This window comes from Eucyclogobius newberryi, unplaced genomic scaffold (assembly GCF_026437365.1).
Source record: "Eucyclogobius newberryi isolate DKJ021-1_F unplaced genomic scaffold, fEucNew1.0.hap1 SCAF_9, whole genome shotgun sequence".
NCBI lineage: Eukaryota > Metazoa > Chordata > Actinopteri > Gobiiformes > Gobiidae > Eucyclogobius > Eucyclogobius newberryi.
The window spans coordinates 29,573,018-29,595,033 of NW_027316532.1; the positions used below are offsets into that span (position 1 = coordinate 29,573,018).

General features: G+C 42.8%; 1 protein-coding gene across 4 annotated transcripts in view; it reads right to left on the reverse strand.

Moving 5' to 3' along the window:
• Positions 1 to 11,738, reverse strand: part of negr1 (neuronal growth regulator 1) — a 166,754-nt gene extending 155,016 nt beyond the window's left edge. Inside the window, exon 1 of one of the 4 annotated variants that reach the window (XM_072437980.1) lies at positions 11,164 to 11,738. In XM_072437980.1, coding sequence (XP_072294081.1) covers positions 11,164 to 11,336 — 173 coding nt within the window. In that variant the 5' untranslated portion in view covers positions 11,337 to 11,738. The remainder of the gene's footprint in view (positions 1 to 11,163) is intronic. The other 3 variants (XM_072437981.1, XM_072437982.1, XM_072437983.1) reach the window with 3 other exon arrangements.
• Positions 11,739 to 22,016: the final 10,278 nt, after the last annotated feature.

Genomic DNA, 22,016 nt, shown 5'->3' on the forward strand with positions numbered 1-22,016 from the left:
AGACATGAGCGTCTCTGGATGAGCCGTACAAAACGCATTCACAACTCGCTCTGTTGTACAGAGTAGGGGCGGAGTTAGTGCCAGCTGACCAATCAGAACAATCGAAAGGGAAATAGCAGCATACTTAAAACTGAAGGATGTGTCAATAATAATCTCAATCGTACAGGAGGAAATAAGACATATAAAATATAAGCCAATGGAAGCTGAATGAACGGAACGCTAAGGGTATATTTGATAAAAATAAGTGTTGTGCAACACCCATAACATAATAGTTATAAAATATCACCCATATCTTGGACTCCGCTCACAAAACCAGAAATGCAGACGGCTTAGTTTGAGATTCACCTCAAACTAAGCCGAATCTGCCTCCCCCGCCCTCCCCGTGACGTAGTCTCAGCGTGAGCGTGAGTCCCCGCCCTCCCCGTGACGTAGTCTCAGCGTGAGCGTGAGTCCCCGCCCTCCCCGTGACGTAGTCTAAGCGTGAGCGTGAGTCCCCGCCCTCCCCGTGACGTAGTCTCAGCGTGAGCGTGAGTCCCCGCCCTCCCCGTGACGTAGTCTCAGCGTAAGCGTGAGTCCCCGCCCTCCCCGTGACGTAGTCTCAGCGTGAGCGTGAGTCCCCGCCCTCCCCGTGACGTAGTCTCAGCGTGAGCGTGAGTCCCCCGCCCTCCCCGTGACGTAGTCTCAGCGTGAGCGTGATTCCCCTCCCTCCCCGTGACGTAGTCTCAGCGTGAGTCCCCGCCCTCCCCGTGACGTAGTCTCAGCGTGAGCGTGATTCCCCTCCCTCCCCGTGACGTAGTCTCAGCGTGAGTCCCCGCCCTCCCCGTGACGTAGTCTCAGCGTAAGCGTGAGTCCCCGCCCTCCCCATGACGTAGTCTCAGCGTAAGCGTGAGTCCCCGCCCTCCCCGTGACGTAGTCTCAGCGTGAGCGTGAGTCCCCGCCCTCCCCGTGACGTAGTCTCAGCGTGAGCGTGTCTCCCCCGCCCTCCCGATGACGTAGTCTCAGCGTGAGCGTGAGTCCCCGCCCTCCCCGTGACGTAGTCTCAGCGTAAGCGTGAGTCCCCGCCCTCCCCGTGACGTAGTCTCAGCGTGAGCGTGAGTCCCCGCCCTCCCCGTGACGTAGTCTCAGCGTGAGCGTGAGTCCCCCGCCCTCCCCGTGACGTAGTCTCAGCGTGAGCCCCCCGCCCTCCGCGTGACGTAGTCTCAGCGCGAGCGTGAGTCCCCGCCCTCCCCGCGACGTAGTCTCAGCGTGAGCGTGAGTCCCCCGCCCTCCCCGTGACGTAGTCTCAGCGTGAGCATGAGTCCCCGCCCTCCCCATGACGTAGTCTCAGCGTAAGCGTGAGTCCCCGCCCTCCCCGTGACGTAGTCTCAGCGTGAGCGTGATTCCCCTCCCTCCCCGTGACGTAGTCTCAGCGTGAGTCCCCGCCCTCCCCGTGACGTAGTCTCAGCGTAAGCGTGAGTCCCCGCCCTCCCCGTGACGTAGTCTCAGCGTGAGTCCCCCGCCCTCCCCGTGACGTACTCTCAGCGTGAGCGTGTCTCCCCCGCCCTCCCCATGACGTAGTCTCAGCGTGAGCGTGAGTCCCCGCCCTCCCCGCGACGTAGTCTCAGCGTGAGCGTGAGTCCCCCGCCCTCCCCGTGACGTAGTCTCAGCGTGAGCGTGAGTCCCCGCCCTCCCCGTGACGTAGTCTCAGCGTGAGCGTGTCTCCCCCGCCCTCCCCGTGACGTAGTCTCAGCGTGAGCGTGAGTCCCCGCCCTCCCCGTGACTTAGTCTCAGAGTAAGCGTGTGTCCCCCGCCCTCCCCGTGACGTAGTCTCAGCGTGAGCGTGAGTCCCCGCCCTCCCCGTGACATAGTCTCAGCGTAAGCGTGAGTCCCCCGCCCTCCCCGTGACGTAGTCTCAGCGTGAGCGTGAGTCCCCCGCCCTCCCCGTGACGTAGTCTCAGCGTGAGCGTGAGTCCCCACCCTCCCCGTGACGTAGTCTCAGCGTAAGCGTGAGTCCCCGCCCTCCCCGTGACGTAGTCTCAGCGTGAGCGTGAGTCCCCGCCCTCCCCGTGACGTAGTCTTAGCGTGAGTCCCCCGCCCTCCCCGTGACGTAGTCTCAGCGTGAGCGTGAGTCCCCGCCCTCCCCGTGACGTAGTCTCAGCGTGAGCGTGTCTCCCCCGCCCTCCCCGTGACGTAGTCTCAGCGTGAGCGTGAGTCCCCGCCCTCCCCGCGACGTAGTCTCAGCGTGAGCGTGAGTCCCCCGCCCTCCCCGTGACGTAGTCTCAGCGTGAGCATGAGTCCCCGCCCTCCCCGTGACGTAGTCTCAGCGTAAGCGTGAGTCCCCGCCCTCCCCGTGACGTAGTCTCAGCGTGAGCGTGATTCCCCTCCCTCCCCGTGACGTAGTCTCAGCGTGAGTCCCCGCCCTCCCCGTGACGTAGTCTCAGCGTAAGCGTGAGTCCCCGCCCTCCCCGTGACGTAGTCTCAGCGTGAGTCCCCCGCCCTCCCCGTGACGTAGTCTCAGCGTGAGCGTGTCTCCCCCGCCCTCCCCATGACGTAGTCTCAGCGTGAGCGTGAGTCCCCGCCCTCCCCGCGACGTAGTCTCAGCGTGAGCGTGAGTCCCCCGCCCTCCCCGTGACGTAGTCTCAGCGTGAGCGTGAGTCCCCGCCCTCCCCGTGACGTAGTCTCAGCGTGAGCGTGTCTCCCCCGCCCTCCCCGTGACGTAGTCTCAGCGTGAGCGTGAGTCCCCGCCCTCCCCGTGACGTAGTCTCAGAGTAAGCGTGTGTCCCCCGCCCTCCCCGTGACGTAGTCTCAGCGTGAGCGTGAGTCCCCGCCCTCCCCGTGACATAGTCTCAGCGTAAGCGTGAGTCCCCCGCCCTCCCCATGACGTAGTCTCAGCGTGAGCGTGAGTCCCCCGCCCTCCCCGTGACGTAGTCTCAGCGTGAGCGTGAGTCCCCACCCTCCCCGTGACGTAGTCTCAGCGTAAGCGTGAGTCCCCGCCCTCCCCGTGACGTAGTCTCAGCGTGAGCGTGAGTCCCCGCCCTCCCCGTGACGTAGTCTTAGCGTGAGTCCCCCGCCCTCCCCGTGACGTAGTCTCAGCGTGAGCGTGTCTCCCCCGCCCTCCCCGTGACGTAGTCTCAGCGTAAGCGTGAGTCCCCCGCCCTCCCCGTGACGTAGTCTCAGCGTGAGCGTGAGTCCCCGCCCTCCCCGTGACGTAGTCTCAGCGTGAGCGTGAGTCCCCCGCCCTCCCCGTGACGTAGTCTCAGCGTGAGCGTGAGTCCCCGCCCTCCCCGTGACGTAGTCTCAGCGTAAGCGTGAGTCCCCGCCCTCCCCGTGACGTAGTCTCAGCGTGAGCGTGAGTCCCCGCCCTCCCCGTGACGTAGTCTCAGCGTGAGCGTGAGTCCCCCGCCCTCCCCGTGACGTAGTCTCAGCGTGAGCGTGAGTCCCCCGCCCTCCCCGTGACGTAGTCTCAGCGTGAGCGTGAGTCCCCCGCCCTCCCCGTGACGTAGTCTCAGCGTGAGCGTGAGTCCCCGCCCTCCCCGTGACGTAGTCTCAGCGTGAGCGTGAGTCCCCGCCCTCCCCGCGACGTAGTCTAGCGTGGAGACGGTGGGGAGGTAAACAGAGGCCAAAGGAACATTGAACATTGTGAACCAGCTTATTAGTACTGCTGAATCGCTGAAGTTACTTATCCAGCCTCGTAGTACAGGTCTCATGAATAATTCATGTTTTCAGTCATGATATCAAAGGACAAATATGATGCATTATTTGTATTGTTATTGGCTTTTAAGCATCCCCTTGAGAACCTGATAAGTCTAATGTTTTAAAACAAACAAAAAAAACATTTACAGAAAACAAAGCTTTGGCTCCAGAGGGAATTACACAAGTTTAATATAACCTAAACACTTCAAGCGGGCTTTTTCACTTCCTGATGTAGCCACGCAGTTGTAAAGCTCATGATTTGATAATTAGATGGGAGAAATGTACCAGAGAAATGTACCAGACGAGTCTGGCGATGATTTATGGACTTAAAAAAACAGCACAGAAGATTCTCAGAGCTACGCCACAGATTGAGAAATGTCAGTCATTGAGGAATTCAGAATGGAGTGTTTTTGACGGCCGGGAGGGGAAAGGTCTATCTAACCAGGATTCATCCAACTAGCGTGAATTAAGCTAAATACAACTCCAGGTATGTTTTTGATGAGAGAACAATGTTATGTGTTCTTTAAAGACATAGTAGACATCCAATTCCAATGCATTTTGTTAATCAGCACAATAAAAAAAATATTTTTTTTTATTTATTATTAACCTTTATTTAACCAGGTAAGAACCCATTGATATCGAGACCTCTCAATAACCTGTGGCACCTGGCATCGGTGATGTATGTATTGTGAGGTTCTGGATACCCATCCATGTTAAAGCTGTGTATTGAAATAATCTGGGTAACTACCACACTTCGTGTGGACTTTGGCTTCGTAACTACCACACTATAAAATACTGTCACAATTTTCATAGACAAATCTAAAATTACTGTGTGAAAAGTGGCTTATTTGTATATATTTCAGAACAATTTAAACATAGTTGTGTATATTTAAATTGTTACAAAATAAATCTAACGTAAGATTTGGTGGAAGTCACTGTGTCTTTTAGTAGCCACAACAGGCCACTGAGCAGCACAGCAGGAAGCTTGGTCCTTCTTCTCCTGCCCCTTTTCATTCTTTAGCCATGTTCATGCTCTGCTCTCTAACATGAGTTTTTAGAACCAGAGCGCAAAGCAGCTTCCTTTAGAGGTCTGTGCGTGAGCTCTGAGGACCACACAGCCTCAAACCACGCTAAATAAACCTGTGTGGGAATTTTGGATGTGGGCAGCTTCTGCCCTAACTGAACATGTGCAGAGGAGTCTTTGTTTGTAGCCAAGACTCTGTTCACGTTTCTAGTTAGAAATACAGGCAGTACTTTAAGAACATAGAGCACTAGTTTGTGAAATTAATTTGACTTTCTCGTTGGAGACTGGGGTATGAAACCATCTTTTGTGTGTTAGTTTTGTTTTTTTCACTTATGTCTGTTTGCCGATCCATGGAGGTCACTGCACTGTACTGATTTAAACAAGTTAAATAGTTTGTCTTACTTTCTCAAAAAGAAGATAAATGGCCTCCAGTTATTTAACTAGGAGAATGGAAGGTCAATCAACAAATATGAAACAATTGGGGTTGTAACATACTGTAGCACTCACCCCTGTGACAGCATTGTACAATTCCCATAATTAGTCATGTGCTAAAGGGACCACTTTATATTCCAATTGAGTAGACCACATTATGTTCATTATGTTCTGTATAAAACACAGAGTTAAACCATGTTATGCATCCACTATACACAAGTGTTCTTTAAGCATTAGCATGTCTGCAAAAACCTTTCTCATTATAGCGCAACATGCAGAATAGTATACGTTGTCCAAACATATTAACAAACTGAACCTGAAAATTAGATTTTTATTCCTCTCTGTGCCAAGACTTACATACTTTAGCTTGTGACCAATTGGCATTCCCAGTGATATTGATTTTCTCCACTGCCTCAATACTCCATTCAGTAATAATTACGAATGTGCACTCTTCAATTACCGTGGCTCAAACAGACCCCCTGAAAACGACACACTAATTATTCAGGTGAAAAAAAGAGGAAGGGACGCACAACCTAATCTGAATGGCTCCAATTAAAATGCTCTTACAATGCCAATGTGATATCAAAGGAATAATGGCAATAGTGCCATTACTTACTGTTATAACACTGTTCATTACCTCAGCTAAGGAAGTTATTACTGGTGTATTGACCATTGATTATGAGGAAAAACATATATAGGCCATTTGTAATTACAATCATTACATCATTACAATTTTAATCAATTTTAATCAAAGTCACCGGGTAAAGCTGGTTGTCAAGTCCTCCAAACAGACTGAGCATCAGACACACACACAATTATTACAGTATTTAGTTCTAAACAAGTGCAGTGAGAATGGATTTTTGAGATATTGAAAGATAATTTTCACACTTGTTTCTTTTAATATTTAGATGGTTCTCCTTCTATGTAAAACAATAGCGAGCAGAAACAACCCTAAACAGCCAAAATTCTAACCTAAAATGAAAACTGTTTAAGCTTATTGACAATGACTCTTGGATGAGAGTCGAAATGTCTAGCTTTTTCTAAACTGAGTCCAGATGACAACAACTAAACCTTTTTCTACAATGTGTAAGCTAGGTTTCGGATCTTCCATGACAAACAAATGTATCTCCAAACACTTGACACATCCCATGACAAAAATGAAGAATGTATCACTGTTGTTGAATCCTTACAATTAAGAAAATCGAGCTTTCACATCACCACAGAGACATCCCAGCTCTATAATTGATGTTATGCAGAAGACATCACAACAATTGGACTTTTGACAAAATTGTAAGAGTGTCAATGGTGAGTAATTAAATCTGCTCCTCTAACAGCTCAAAACATCATCCAAAACTGTCACAGTCTAATACCAGATATTTAAGTCAATCAAAAACCTTTTTATTGACAGAACCGGTACTAAGATTTTTTTCCCAGGGACAAAAAAAAAATGTTTTAATACTCTCCTCTTGGTTTTAATATTCTCCTCTTTCTCTAATTATGACAGCACTCGTGGTAAATATGAAATGAATCCCTCTACTTATGTCCTCAATGTGCAACGTGCCATTGAAAACAAATCACTTAACTGACACAATTTTACTTAAAGTTTGAACAACCATTCAATAAAATATCTATGTTATAAACAATAACATTGATATACAATAACATATATATATATATATATTTTCTGTGCCTCTGTGCGGTCATAAAATGAGTGAACTGTTTTGAAAATCCCTTTAAGCCATTGCACTACCATGTAACCTTGTCAGTTCATTTTAATTTTGGCTGCAGCACATCTATTGCGAACGCCAGAATAATGAATCTTATGAATACTTTAGTAGGCCCCATTGTAGCCCTTGAGCAAGAGACCGAGCCACTGATTTAAAGGCGTACAGTTGGTTAGGGTCCTCTTAATGTTGTATCAGCAGTTGGAGAAGCTCCTCCTTAAACCCAGCTAACATTGTGAAACATTTGGGATATTGTAGGGAAACAAAAAATACTTGTTTATACCATGCTGTCTAAACCTGCAAAACCCGCTCAAAACTGTTCACACAATGGATATTTACAACGACAAAAGAAAAGAGAGCCTCTGTATTCAGAATATCTAATACAGAGTGTGTATAGCACTATTGCAAAATAATTTAAACTCCACAATTAGTGAAGGAAAAAATATATGGGTGGCTAAATTAATAGTGAAACAACCAGTAAGAGCTAATCAGACATTGAATTTCTGAAGGTTGAAGTTGAAATATATAATGAAGATGTATAAACAGACAATCAAACAACCATGTGCTGTAAAGACAAGCAAACAGTTTGGGGATAATTAACAAAGACAGGTTTGTGTATACCCCCAGATGGACTGCACGATACAACCAGGTTTTTTGGTAAATGAGTACATGAAACTGTGAATATTTGTCGGATAACTCAAACATTTAGAGTATCCTTCCCCCGTACGTCTCCCAACAAGCTGTTAGGATTTTCCTTTAACACACAGCTGTGGCCTAATTAAAAAAATGCTGAAAAGCAAAATATGTCAAGATATTTTTTTATGGCTACACTTTGCAGGGGATAACCAACTGCAGTTTTGTATTTAAAGGTGCATCCAGGGACTTAGGAACAGTACATTCTCTTATCTCGTCTAGTAATATGCAATGGGGTAAGGATCCTAACTGTTTTACCTATGCCACGAGTGCTTATAAATGTCAAGACCTTTCAGGGGTGCAATAATGACACAGAGGAGAGAAACGATACATGCTGCTTTTCTGTGTTCAGGGTGAGACATGAACAAAATATCTACAATAAACCTTTGTACAGACAGGATTATCTTTATGAACACATCTATACAACATATTTTCAGATTTGTACTAGAACAGATTACATAACCAGTGACATCTGCACAGTGGAACAAGTGTGTGAGTAATTGTTACCCTCTCAACAACAGCTAACCCCTGAACCCATCATTAACCAATCAGATGTGCTGTCTTACACTCAGGTCTCATGGCTCTTTATTACAAGTTTGCAATGGTTAATGTTTCGCAATTAGATCCGGACAGTGGTCTGATTTGGCTGTGTACAATACACTTTAAGGGAGAAACGAAATTTACAAGAAAGAAGTTGGATTACAGCTTTGAACTGATGATTTCATAAAGCGGGACGAATAGTAACGTATTAGACAATGTGGATGAAAGAAAAACTCAAATTTAACTGGAGTTTGGTCATGCATGGTGTCCGTGAACAATCATAACACCACATTTTGATACTAGGACATCCATACACCTGAGATGGAAGCTTGTTCTTTTAGGTTTAGTTATTGAAACTGCTGTTAGCTTTCGAGTGGATTTTGGACCGCTGGAATTACAGCAATGCCAGTTAGACTTAATATGCTCCAAAAAATGCAGTCTTTTGAAGGAGAGTGCTGATCCACTGCGCCAGAATGAAAAACAATACCAAGGAAAAGCTCATTGCTTTAGTCTCAAAGTACCTCAAAGGCTGTCGTGAGTCGAGACTAAAACATTATGAGCAAAGAGCCTTGAAATTGCAAACTGTTCAAAAAGACATAATGTACAAAACTGATTAAAAAACACATACATAAACAAGAAACACACATAGACACAATAAATCAAATGCATTATGAAAGTATGTGCCATTAGAAAGTAGGTTATTCACTCATAAACAGTAAAACGTTTTAAAAAGCTTGAAAACAGTACAACTCATTTCCCTTTTCACAATATGAGCAAACATAATGCAGACACTAAAAGACTACGCTCGCTGTGTAATCTCTGTGTAGAAACTGTGAGCTGGTTTAACGTAAGTAGAAATGGTATATGTGCATAACTTATGTTCGTTCATGCACGGCAGCCCTAGCCTTTCAGAGTCAAGGGCCTCAAAATGGTCTGCAGCCCCTGTGCTATCAAAACAAATTAAAAGGCTGCATGATAATACACATGTGAACCATTCCTCATCTTCAAACGGCTTAAACCATTATTGTTATGGACCCAGTAACATGGCTGGATACGCTAAGAATTAAAGAGAGCAGAGGAGAAATTAACACGTGGCTGTGGATGCATCTTGTGGGAGCCACTCCATAATCCACAGCAATGACTAATTGCATGCTCTTGGATTTGAACGTTCATGTTTTTAGGCTGTATTGAATTTCAAGAGGCTAAACAAAATTGCTTTCGCATTGCCAAGGGTGCTGTTGATGGCACAAACTGTCATATTTCTCCAGTTTGAGTGACAATTTCTACCTCCTTTTACCTGGGGAAAATATGGACAGAAAAGATGCAAATCATAATTTAAATGTGGACCGTTTTACAAATAGCCTACACACAGCAAGTTTATGTGAAGAAAATGGTCTATGAATGGTAGCCAGCAATAAAAACATGACCCATTTATTAAAGTTCAGAAGTGTGAAACTGTATCGTACACTGGATAACATATTTTCCTCTTTTCCATTTGTACATTTCCTGCTGGCATTTACCAAGGTGACGACCTGCTTGAGAAAGTGTTGCCTTGCTGGGGGGGGGGCTGCGGTGGTGGGGGCAGCTTTATTGAGGTGATTCATAGCATAAGGATAATCTCCCGTCCAATAAAGCGCCGGGATCCAGACAAAGCGTGTGTTGCTGATCGCGGCCAACCCAGATTGACACCAGGGAATTAGACGCCCTCTCTTAAAAGACTGTCAGAGGGGTAAGTCTATCTGACAGGGTGGCCCCCGGAGGCATTGAGGGAATAAAGCAAAAAATATCTTCAAGCTGTTGCGGAGGTAATCTTAGATGTAGCTACACCAACTCATCATCGCCACATCCTACTGACAACATGATACATCGTACAACTTAAAGCTAAAGATATGACTTTTAAAAAACAGCTTTTAACAACCACGCAGAAGCAAAAAAAAAAAAAAAAAAAAAAAATGTGCCAGGCAGAGGATCTTAGGACACTTCAGCTATTCTAAATTCAAGCCCACACCCAGAAGTCAGACTCAGCAGCATCCTCAGCATTGAAAAGGGGACAGGCTCTGCCCCTGTGCCCTTCCCTCCAGTCCATCCCATAAAAAGTGGAGACAGACAGACATGAATGTGAAATACATCATCTCAAAACTCAAAAGTGTAAGCAGCAATGCCCGGTCATCTATTCACAGGTTCAGCTTCGTGTTATAAGAGACATATTCACATTGAAAACGTATAATTTTTTTTTTTTTTTTCTGGCACTGGCAACAATCACCACGAAAACACTGTAGAAATTATATACTAGTGTTGATATTAATTTATTCATTTTAACTTTTTCCCCTTTCAAACTCATCGCAAGTCTAACCCACGCGCGTGACATTAAAAGGCGGCAGCTGGCGTCGTAAGTTACGTTACGCCACGAGAGGAGACAAGAGAGACGCAGAAGACATAACTTCTTCTCCCATCCACACGCAGAAGACCTCTAAATGTGGCAGCGGAGCAGGCAGCCCCCGCTCATCACTCTGTAGTTTCGAAACTGCGACATCACACCGAAACATCCTTTTAGGTAAAAAAAAAAAAAAACACACGCATTTTTAACGACAAGCGCGCGTGTCACGTCAGCTGAGCCCCCCAAAAAAGACGCGAGGAAACGTCAAAAAAGATCACCCTTCAAGTCGAGCGTTTTGAACACACATTAGCATACGGTGACGGCGTTGTAACGACACCGGGGCGCACGTGTGACACCGCTATAACCGACAAAATGTAACAAAAAAGTCTCTTGGTCAAACTTTTATTTACGTTAGCATCATCGAGCCGAATGCTAACACCGCGTCGTGCGTAGCTCCGGTGGCGTCGCTTGCACCGCGCGCGCGAGGGACGGAGGGGACGGGAGATGGAGGGAAAACGCGCTATTGTTTACGTGTTGTCGTGTCCCGGGTGTTTACCGGAGCGTGACTACTTTGTGCCGGTGCAAAACGCGCTGTGTTCCACTCGTTGGGGTCGCGGGGAAGTGCTTCGGCTCGGACGGGTGGGGAAAGTCGCGGTAAAAAAAAAAAAAAAAAGTGAAGTTAGCGTGTGTGTGTCTTTTACCTCAGCAGAGCGGTGTCGCCTTGTCTGCTGACCACACTTTCCACCGGAGACGAGTAGTCCACGGTTTGTCCAGCGGGCAAACAGGACGGCAGAAAGCAGCAGAGGCTCAGGATGATCGCAGTAAGCCACTGACCAGACACGCAAGCATCCTGCACCGCAATCATTATGTCCATCACAGCTGTATGTGCTGTTGTCGCCTTGTTCCCCCAAAGTCTTCAGCGAAACAGCGGCGAGGGTTAGAAAAAAGAGGTGTTATTCCCCGCACTTTATGTCCTCCCGAGAAGTAGAAACGCTCCGGATCGCGCACTTTCCCGGTGTGTTGTGGCTGGATGCTACGGAGCCCACGGTGCGGGTGAAGTGTAGTCTACTCTCCAGTGGCTCGCACACCATCTAGTGAGGAAATGCGATGTAAAATGGGAGCAGACCTAGAAGCAGACAACCCCCAGGCTCTGATCCTGTTGCCATGCGGCCGTTTCCCGGGCAACCCGTTCCCAGTGGCTCGTGATGGAGCCGTGAAACCTGCGCGTATTGATACGAGCCACGAGCAATTATAGATATCAGCCGCAAAACCAGCCCTGTTTATGCCCTATAAGCAAATGAACGCGCTGAGCGTCCGTGGCAACGGACGCTCAGCGGCGATGACGCAGATGTGACCCGGAGGAAAACTTCACAATATACAGAACTTCACACTTTTATTGCCCGGCTTTTATAAGGCTCTATGAAGTTATGGCTAGTACTCAATGTTGTAAAGTGACTGAATACATGTAGCCTACCGAAAGTGAACGAGTTTCAATACTTTGGACAATCTAATTGTCTACAACAGTATAATTTATATTCCATTCTATCCTTTTTAAACTAAATTAATACAGAACTTTTTTACAGTTAAAACTCATTTAAAATGTGTGCTGAGGCAGTTGAGCAACAGGGCTGGTTTTATTATGTAATATCCAAACCAAAGGAGTTCTTTAAGAAGTGAATGCCCTGCATCATGTGAGGATTAAGATTTACCCTACATAATTCTTAACAGACGGTACAGCAGTTGCCATAGAAATGACACATTTACTGGGGATGACATGTTGACATTGAATGTGTCCATCACAGATGTGGGTCAATCAGATGCATTTATTTTTTCTTGGTTTGACAAAGTAATTTCAATTTACAGTAAAAGCTCTGTGTCCTCGTAGTACTTTTTTTGTAAATCAATATGGTGTCACGACATCATATCTTCAAATCTTATCTTGTAGGCCAGAAGGGGATTGAAGCCTTTGCTGTTATCAAGCTGCATGTCTGGACCTTTTATTGAAATTGGATGAGGTGAGTGCAAGAGCTCCTATAGTGTGCCTTTAATTTTTTGGGTTTTTTTTCAGCTTTATTTCATTTCCCGGCCCTGGTTGGAAATTGTAAATAGGATAGCCTCTAGAAATTCTTAACATGCTTTCTTGAGAGTTGAAAGAGTTCCCTGGTTTTTATTTATTTGGGAAGATAAACAGTTTATTCCAGTGGTATGGGAGCGTATGAGTTTCGGACACAGCCCTGTTTGAGTTTTGAAAGGGGCGCAAAATGTTATTTTTTGGAGCTTAGGAAGGTCAGTTCCTCATGCTGGAAATGAGTCAACAACAAATGCTCCATGACAAGCACTGCTAAAAGGGGGGGGAGTGAGGCTCCTCTCGTCATGGACTTTGCTCTAATTTGCACAACCAAAGCTCCCTCTACTGTTAATAACTGTGATAATAGTGTCAGTACAAACGCAGTCATTGTGACAGAGGTGTTTGGGTTGAGAACTATTGATGCATTTTCCCGTTTGCGTTAACACCTTGACTTTTTTTTCTCCCTTCTTTTTCATTTTATTTCTCTGATCCTTTCAAACTACCTCTGAAAATGTACCTTGCCATGCATGAAAGCCATAATTACAGTAAGTCCATTTAGCGTCTTGCACAGGCAAAGAAGTGTGACAGCCTTTAATATTCAACTCATAATAACCTTCAGGAATTATGAACAAGATGAAAGAGATCAGTGACTAGGCCATCATAATGCCGGACTGTTTTGAGTAATGGATGTGTCCAATTTTTCTTTTTACAACCAGCTTTCTTTTAATAAAGCTGTCGTACAAATCCTTGTGCGCAACAATCAAATTAAATGACTCATAAATAAAAAATATGTCTTCTAAGTTCTCGTAACATACATACTGAAAATTGTTTGAATGGTATACAATCTTGTCACCTTTTTTGAGTTTGTAAATCAATAATCCCGGAATCACAAATGTGGTTGTTTGAAGGTCACTGCAGCGTGGCTTTATTGGACAGAAGCCATACGGACTAACGTGGAGTTAAATGACCTCATGTTTTAACAGTTTGTCTTCTGCTTACAGCTCATTGCTGAGACATGTACGAGCATAATGGCTTTATTGTAAACTACTCAATCCGAACAGAGTAGGAACAGGAAAAAGTCATACTCAACTTTTTGTAATTATTTGTAGAGAAACTGTGTAAATGTTCATCCTTAAAATAAATAGCAATTTTGTATGTTAAGCACTTGAAATTTCACTACTGTCAAAATGTATAGGTGCTCTATGTAACATTTCAGACAGAAGGTTCACCACCTACATGTCTCCATGGAGATCATATTGGCCTGGGATGTCAAGATTAAGCGGTTAATAGGTTGCATGCATTTTAACTTTGAGCTGGACGTCAGGTAGTATTGGTAAGAGAAGTTTGCTGTTTCAGATTGTAGATTTATTTTTGTCCTGGTTTATGGTTCCCAGCTCTGTCATTACTGGGCCGATCCACATTCAAAACTGGTACAAAGTTCAACTTCTTCTCTGTCGGCATAAATAAACAAGTGTGATTTTATTTTTTCACAATAGCCTTGTCACTATTCAACTGTAAAGGCACAATTATTGTTATTATTATTAAATTAATTGCAGGTTTATGGCGCCAATCCAAAACAAATAATGAGAAAGTTTAACATTTGTGGATTTCTACTTTGGATATTTTTTCCAAAAACAGTAAATCTCCCATAGAGTTATATCCATGGGTTTCAGTTGTGTGACTTATTTGCTATCACTGGCATTTTTAAGACTACAAAATGTTAGATAGTCATGAAATATAGTGCATAAAATGTTAAATTAAAATGGTTGATATGTCAGGAAGACAAACGTTTTGGGCATTTGATCCATTTCTACTGCGGTGAGTCGCTGACGACACTTAAAAGCAGCAGCGACTTGCTACAACAAACTTTTGCAGACATTTACATCCAAGCTTCCTTGTCCTCAAGCCCTCTGCACCAGACAAGCTCTCAAAGCTTTCAAGAGCACAGACTTCATGTGCAGGAGTCACTGATCCTAAAACATAACACCCGGACAGTTGGGAATTAGGCTTGTTAAAACTTTCTGCAAGTACGCTAACACAATAATATGCAAACCTGCATTAGCCAGCTGCTAACTACCAGAAACTAACAGCTGTTTGTGTCACATTATCTTCAATTTTGCATTCAGAAAGATGGATTTTATGAAATGACATACAGTACTAGAAGAATACTAATCTATGTTGTGCAAGTAAATGAAGTATTTTAATGTGTGCATGAAAGTGAAAGTATTTTAATGTCAATAACTGCAAATTGTAACATTGAGCTGTTTCTTCTCACAATAATTTGTAACAGTATTTCAAATTCACATTGTATCTTGAGCCTGGATTAATCCCAAAAATATGGCATAAGTATTGATTTGGAGTGGCACCTGCTGAGATTGTGCAGGAAGAACACCGAGGGACTTTCAGTGCAATTTTGAAACGTTATAGTTTTTGCTAAATTAAGAAGTAGCATCATGCATACCATGTTTTACTTTTGTTTTACTTGTTAGCAATTATGTTTAATCAGACATAATTTTCCAACTTGGACAACATGGTCTCAGATTTGACTCCATTGTTCACTGTACTGTTTTAAGAGGCTGTGCAAGAAATTATGGTTATAACACATGTTCATTGTTAAGTTTTCATTCATGTTTGTTCTAACATTGGTCTTGTCATTAAAATGGTCTATTTCATGTGAAGGGCCATGAAGTAATGTAGAAGTAACTTAAGGACCAGAGAAGCACAACAATGTATGTGGTAAGACCCAGCTGGAACGGAAGGTGAGAACATTTGAAGTTGATTTCCTTTTTGACGATGTTGGCACAAAATTACACCATTTCAGCCAGTGTAAAATTCAGCTGTGAAAAAAATCCTCTCTGTTTTCTAGAAAATACTAAACAACCCTAATGCTCTTGCATTGCCCTCAGTTCGTCACATAAGAAATCCCATTATGTAAGGAACTAGAAATGTATTACATTTCTCAAGCAGGACCCTGCTGTCAAAAAACAAATGTACATTTATAACTCAGATGTAGTGGACAAAACACATTTGAAATGGAGTATCGAGTTTGATGTATGTAGCCCTCCAGCTGTGATTTATTTCAGGTGCCTTTCTGTACTGGTCGTGTGGGACTAAACCTCCATGAGTCATAACTGATCTCTATATTCAAGACAGCACATACTGCCAAATGAGAGACTGCTTCCAAAACTCCCTGTGATATCAGATGTAAAAGGAGGCTGATCTTAGAGGCTGCATTGAACTCGTGCCAAGTGCATTTAAGTCTGTTATCAAACCCTTGCCAAAACATGTTGAGAACATGCAGTAGAGTGCTTGTGTTTCTATTTAGTATTTGTTGTGCCAAAGACAGGATCCGTTTATAGGTGACGACCAGTAAAGTGCTTCTTGGTATAAACTTTGCTTCAGGCTACTCCGAGACCAAACATGTTACAGCCAAACTTGACAAAATGTGGAAGTGGCTGATAATAAGCACCACCAATTAAAAAAAAAAACATCCATGGTATGGCTTAAAGGAAACTGTGGTGGGTACATAAATATGTTTTAAAGTGTGAGCTGTATCGCTTCAGTTCCTCAACGCACAATAAAATATGTCTAATTTCCAGCCCCATTATTCTGATGAAAAGTTTGCGAGTGAGAAAATCTGTTGCAGATTTTTGGATCCAAACTGATTAATGTTGGTGTCAAATTCCAGCCACAGGCAAACTACTGCAGCCCTGCCTATTTACTTGTGCGTTAGACCCACTCACAACCCACCAAAACTTACTGTACTAGATGTATGCTGCAATTGTTGTGCTTGAAGTTACAGTGTTATGAATGATTCACTACATTATCTTTGTTTTATGAATATTTTATTTGAACACATAGCAAAAGCAGCAAAGACATAAGGGAAAACTGAGAAAAGTTCAAAGTGCTTTTTTGCTGTTGTTTTGCAGTATATTAATAAAAATGCCAGAGTGAACTTTTGGGAATATAGTGAGCCTTTCTCACACTTGCATGTTGTTAACTTAAGTGCCTACAGAACATCACACAACAGAACCCCCCACACACACACACACACACACACACACACACTTGGTTGTCAAGTCAGGCGAATGATAGCTCCCTGGCTTAAGTATTTCTTTGAAAACTAGTGTCATGTAAAAAATGAACAAAATAATTCAAAAAAGAGAGGATGAAATCAAGCAGATCTGTATAATTGGCTGAGAAAATGGAACCGTAACACACCATGCAATACAAAACACCGTGCATATCTCAGATTATCTTAACCAAGATAGGATATATATATATATATATATATATATATATATATATAACTCAACATATATTTTCACATTTCTTCGTTGTTATAGTTCCAGCTGTTTTTTTTTCTTTGTTTGCTCTAGCCGTTGGTGCAAACAACACATTTGAGTGTTGCTCGCGGCTCAAGTAGTGGATTCTTTAGCAGAACTTGTTGAGCCTGGAGGCAGAGTTAATATTGCATACAGCAACCTAAAAGTGCTTTCATATTATATATTTTTATCTTATCGTTTTTCTACCTTTATGCCCACCTGCCGAGTCTGCTTCTTCTCTTCATTCTTCATTCTTCAGTTCAAGCTTTGGGGAGTGAAAGACTGGTAACTTAAAAACGTCATGGATTTTTTAAGAGTTTTTTGTTTTTTAGCATGTAGATTCATTCAATTCAATTTGTGATTCTCTTGCCCAACAGTGGATTAAATTCAGACTCATATAAAGACATGTATAAATTGTATTCTTCAGCAGAACCCCTATTGCAGATTTGTTTGATTTTTTTTATATGATCCTAATTAAATCAGTGTACTACTTGTGCTTGTCACACATCCGTAAAATAAAGACAAAGGGTCATTTGGGTGTCTTGCTAAATGCTAAAAAAATCAATATTCAAATGATCAAGCTGCAGTAGATGGTTTACTGTACATCCCCAGAGAAAAGCTGAAGAGAAAATGAAATCATTGTATTTAATTGTATTACATTTAATCTCTCTCCATACAACAAAAGATTGACATTGCTTATCAATCCCCCTTCTACTCCACCCATCTGACCTCAAAGTGTCCACCCTTGTATGTGTGGGTATTAGTCAAGTCAATAAATGCCCGGAGCATGGAGGTCAACTGTAGTACAAAAATAGCACAAATTCTCCTACTGATGGCTGTTGCTGAGGGATGTAAGAAAAAGTATTTTACTTAATGAAGATCTTGAATAAATTATGATAAATGTCACTGCATTTAGCACATGTAATTTGTTGGGGTTTAATTTGAACACCTAGATGAATATGACCTTTTCAAGGCATTACAAACACCCAGCGAGGTCATTAAAGGAAATCACTGGATATTGACCTACTGACTTTTCATTTAAGGTGGATCATGCAAGATCAAAGGCATACTAGCACCTTAAGAATAATAGTATGTTAAAAAAAAAAACATTCCTTTATTGTAATGTTACCTAGTGAATTGTTTTTGTTATAGTTTTCTTTTGCATTTGACTTTTTATGCAAGTAACGGAAATTTCTGTGTCGAGGAATTATTTGTAACAGTAATTGATATTCTTCTTTAGGGTTTAAAACAATTAAATATGTTTTTCTTGTGGTCTATGTGCTGCAACACATTCCAAGCTCTGTGTCGGACTCAGCGCTATAAGATCGATTCCCTACAACTTAAAGAAAAACGACATGAGATCAGAATCACCATAATGTCCTGTCTTACAATTTATGGTTAACTCCTGATAATTCAAATTTAAATGAACATGTTTTACTCACTGAAGTCATCCTTTATATTCAGATCTATTTGAAATGAAAACCACAGATAATGAATTGGTTACACTCACAGAGAGCACAGAGCGACTCCTCTTTTTGGTACAAAAGCGTGACCTTCACACCAGAAGCCTGGGAGTTAATTTTACATCTCATTTCAAGTGCAACTTTTAGAGCTGCTCCGCTCCTATGCAGACAGCTGTCATGGAAAACTGGGATCCTCATAGCCGACTTTAATCCGTCTGACCTTCTGGCACAGAGAAATAGATTAGCCAATGCACCTCCCGAGCCCCGCTCTAACTACCTGTGCAGCTGCATGCATACCAACAAGGACATCGGACCACCACTCATCAGGCGCCTTGTGTAGGGTACATGTGCGCATTAGTGTGCACAACTGCAAGGGAAATCTTTACTAAACAAGGCCATTTGAGTGTTGGATATGGCAATGAACAAATCAGAAGATGAGTAGATTATTAAGGTTGGTGTCCTTGTCCAGTATGCTGCATTCTACTATAGGGTTTACATTTTGTATTTAAATGAATGTGTTAATGCTGGCAGCATTAAGAGCCTACTCTATGTGAGTACATATACACATATTGACACACTATATTTGTATATGAACATTTCCTATCTATTCTACATATCAAGATGTAGAGTAGATTGACGTGGATTTTTAAACTAATCCACTATCTCCAATTTACATTACCCTAGAATCTACAATGAGAAAAATAAGTATTTGAACACCCCGCGATTTTGCAAGTTTTCCCAGTTTGAAATGATGGAGGGTTCTGAAATTTGCATCGTTGGAGCATTACCACTGAGAGACGGAAAGACTTGACTTGCACTTTGTGACTTGAGACTTGACTTTGACTTGAGCTTAACTTGGAATTACTTGAATTTTATGGGCTGATTATATTTCTAGAGCACCATAATGTGCATAAATGTATTTGTGTTTACATGAGCCATGTGCTCGTCATACTTTCACTTTCATAACTGCAGTGCCTCAAATTACTTTAGGGGAGGACGGGGTGAATGTGTGTATTTTTGCATAGATTAAAACCAGACCTGAACTGCCCCTCCGGGGCACCAGGCCGGGCCATGGCAAAGCCAACAGGCCAGTGCTGGACGTAGGAGCACCGCCCCCTGCACAGTGTGGCTGCTGCACGAATGAGCCTGGTCAATAACACCAATCGCCTATAGAAAATGCTGAAATTAAGATATGAATCAACAGAAAGCAAGGGATGAGACCAAAAAGACAATCTACACGGCCTAATCCTCACGCAAGTTTTCATTTTACGCTTTCAGACCTAATATTCAATTTGTTGTGGTTATTTCTACCTCATTGAAAAAAGACATTGGTTTTCATTCAGCTCCATGTTTAGCGCAGCAGCGCACTGCATATTTCTGATGTGATTTCAGCAAAAGAGCAAAGGCTATTTTCTAAAGTTACACAAAACATGAGCTCAAACATCTTGATACAAGTCTGTGAAGCCTGTGATGTTTAGGGGCCACGTTAAACCACTTCTGTGACGTCCTGGAGCGTTATTCACAAGCAAACTCTAGGTGAATGAACAGGGGGACTGCGTGGAAAAGTATTATATTTGATGTTGTTTTCAGGCTTCGATCATTTAATTTTGATCAACAGTAACATAGTTCTAGCGTAGTCTTGTTTTTAACCTAACTCTTTTGAAGCATTAAAGTCTGTGTAACAATAAACTGCAACATTTTTATACAAGGCCATAGTTAATACCAAGTAAGCAATGTAAAATGCACTGAAACAGAAAAGCAGTCTTGGACCAAATCCCCCGTTACATTTGAATTAAATATTATACACAAATAATAAGTATCTCTTAGCTTATTGATTATGTAAATTTTATTATTTATAAATGTACAAAATTGACAGTATTTTATTGGTGCCAGGATCAAAAGATAAAGTCCTGCTACTACAGTGTAAATGCATTCAATAAGATTTGATTGATTTTTCTTCAGTTAATTTGCTTTTATAAGGCAAATGCTCTGTGTGGTGCTGAACATAGAGTTTTGGAAGATTAGGTAACACTCGCATGCATGATGAGACTTGAGAGGACTAAAAACTGTGACTTTACTTGACAAAGAGCAATGACTTGACTTGACTATTAGCTTGAAGGATGATATGATAATATGATGTGATATGTTTCAATAGATAGACATAGAAATTATTTACTTTGGATCAACATAAAATTATTACATTAAAAAAGTTGACATAATATACTAATGTGTATGCCTCCTTACTACTACTACTACTACTACTACTAATTTATCACACTCTTTTTACCCATGTACCCAAAGAATATACCTTAAAAATTGTGATAAATTAAAATGTTCCAATAATAACTAGAACATATAGTGTCTGCGAGACATCTCGCAGACACTCAATAAGTTTGTGTCAAAGCATAGAAACCCAATGTATCTGCCACTCTGCTGTGCACTTCATTGGAAGTCTGAATATGAAGCGAACAAAGACAAACAGAATAGACGTGCATTTAAAAAAAAGGCAGGCCAGTCACTGCATTTTTATTCCTCCTGTAGTGATGTCGTATGGAGCAGAGAACTCTTCAGGCTATTTTGTTGCTAGATAAAACCATTCCAAAACAAAAACATAAATAACTTTCTTGCCAACAGGGGACAACTGAGTGATTTTGTTACAGACTTTTCTCTGTGGTCACAAATGTCATTTTCACGTTGTTTTGATTCAGGGAAAGAAAGGTTGGTGTTCTTTAGTTCCCCCTCGGCGGACAGCCCTAGCAGCCGCAGCAGGAAAGCCACGACTGAGGTGAATGTGTCAGTGTGAAATTAAACGCCCATGTGTCCAGAGGGAGGCATGCTCCGTGGGGCCCGCCGCTCAAGGAGAAATAATGTTTAAGCTTACAAGGATGTTAGGCATGGACAGTTGACTGTGAAGTGAAAAGATAACTCCTAATCCGGTTAGAGAATCTGCTGAGCAATCGCAATAGTTTTACACAATTGACTGTTTTTCCGTATTTAGATGTGCTCTGTGTAACTTTTTTGGTGGGGGGTGCAATTTGCTTGTCATGGAGATGTTATTAACTTCTATCTATCGAGCATTGATTCAATTACAGGTGTTTTCACTCCCAAATACCTTGAAAAAGATGCATTGTGAGCGTGCTCTCATTAGGTTTGTGTAGCTTTTTCCTGCACACTCATACACAGTCACCGTGTGCCCAAGGCCTTTCTGTTTCTCCACCAATGACACTAAAAAACATTAATAAAGGTGTCTTGCCGATGGCCACAGCTTTGCACTGGTAGAGTGAGATTTGGACGACATAGACTTAAATTGGTTAAAGTGCAGCGGGTGTTCCAAACAGAAAATAACAGAAGGAATGTGATAAATCATACTGCATTGTTACATTCAGCATAATAGGGAATATTTACCAGCCCTTTTGTATCTGTGTCAGCCACCAGGCGCATCATGAAGGTCCTGCTTAAGACCCATAGTTGTAGGAATAGAAAAAAAAGTAATTCATGTTAATCTTGCGTAAACAACAATATAGTTATGGTCTGTTAAATGTAGATAATTTACTGTGACCATATTATAACTTTCTATGTACAAATGTGCATTATGAACATCCTCCCACTGCTTCTCGTTAGTCGTATTTCGAGACTCTCCTCCTTCCTGTCTGCTCTTTTTGTAGCTTCAGGCAATTATATCTTTAATTGACCCTGTT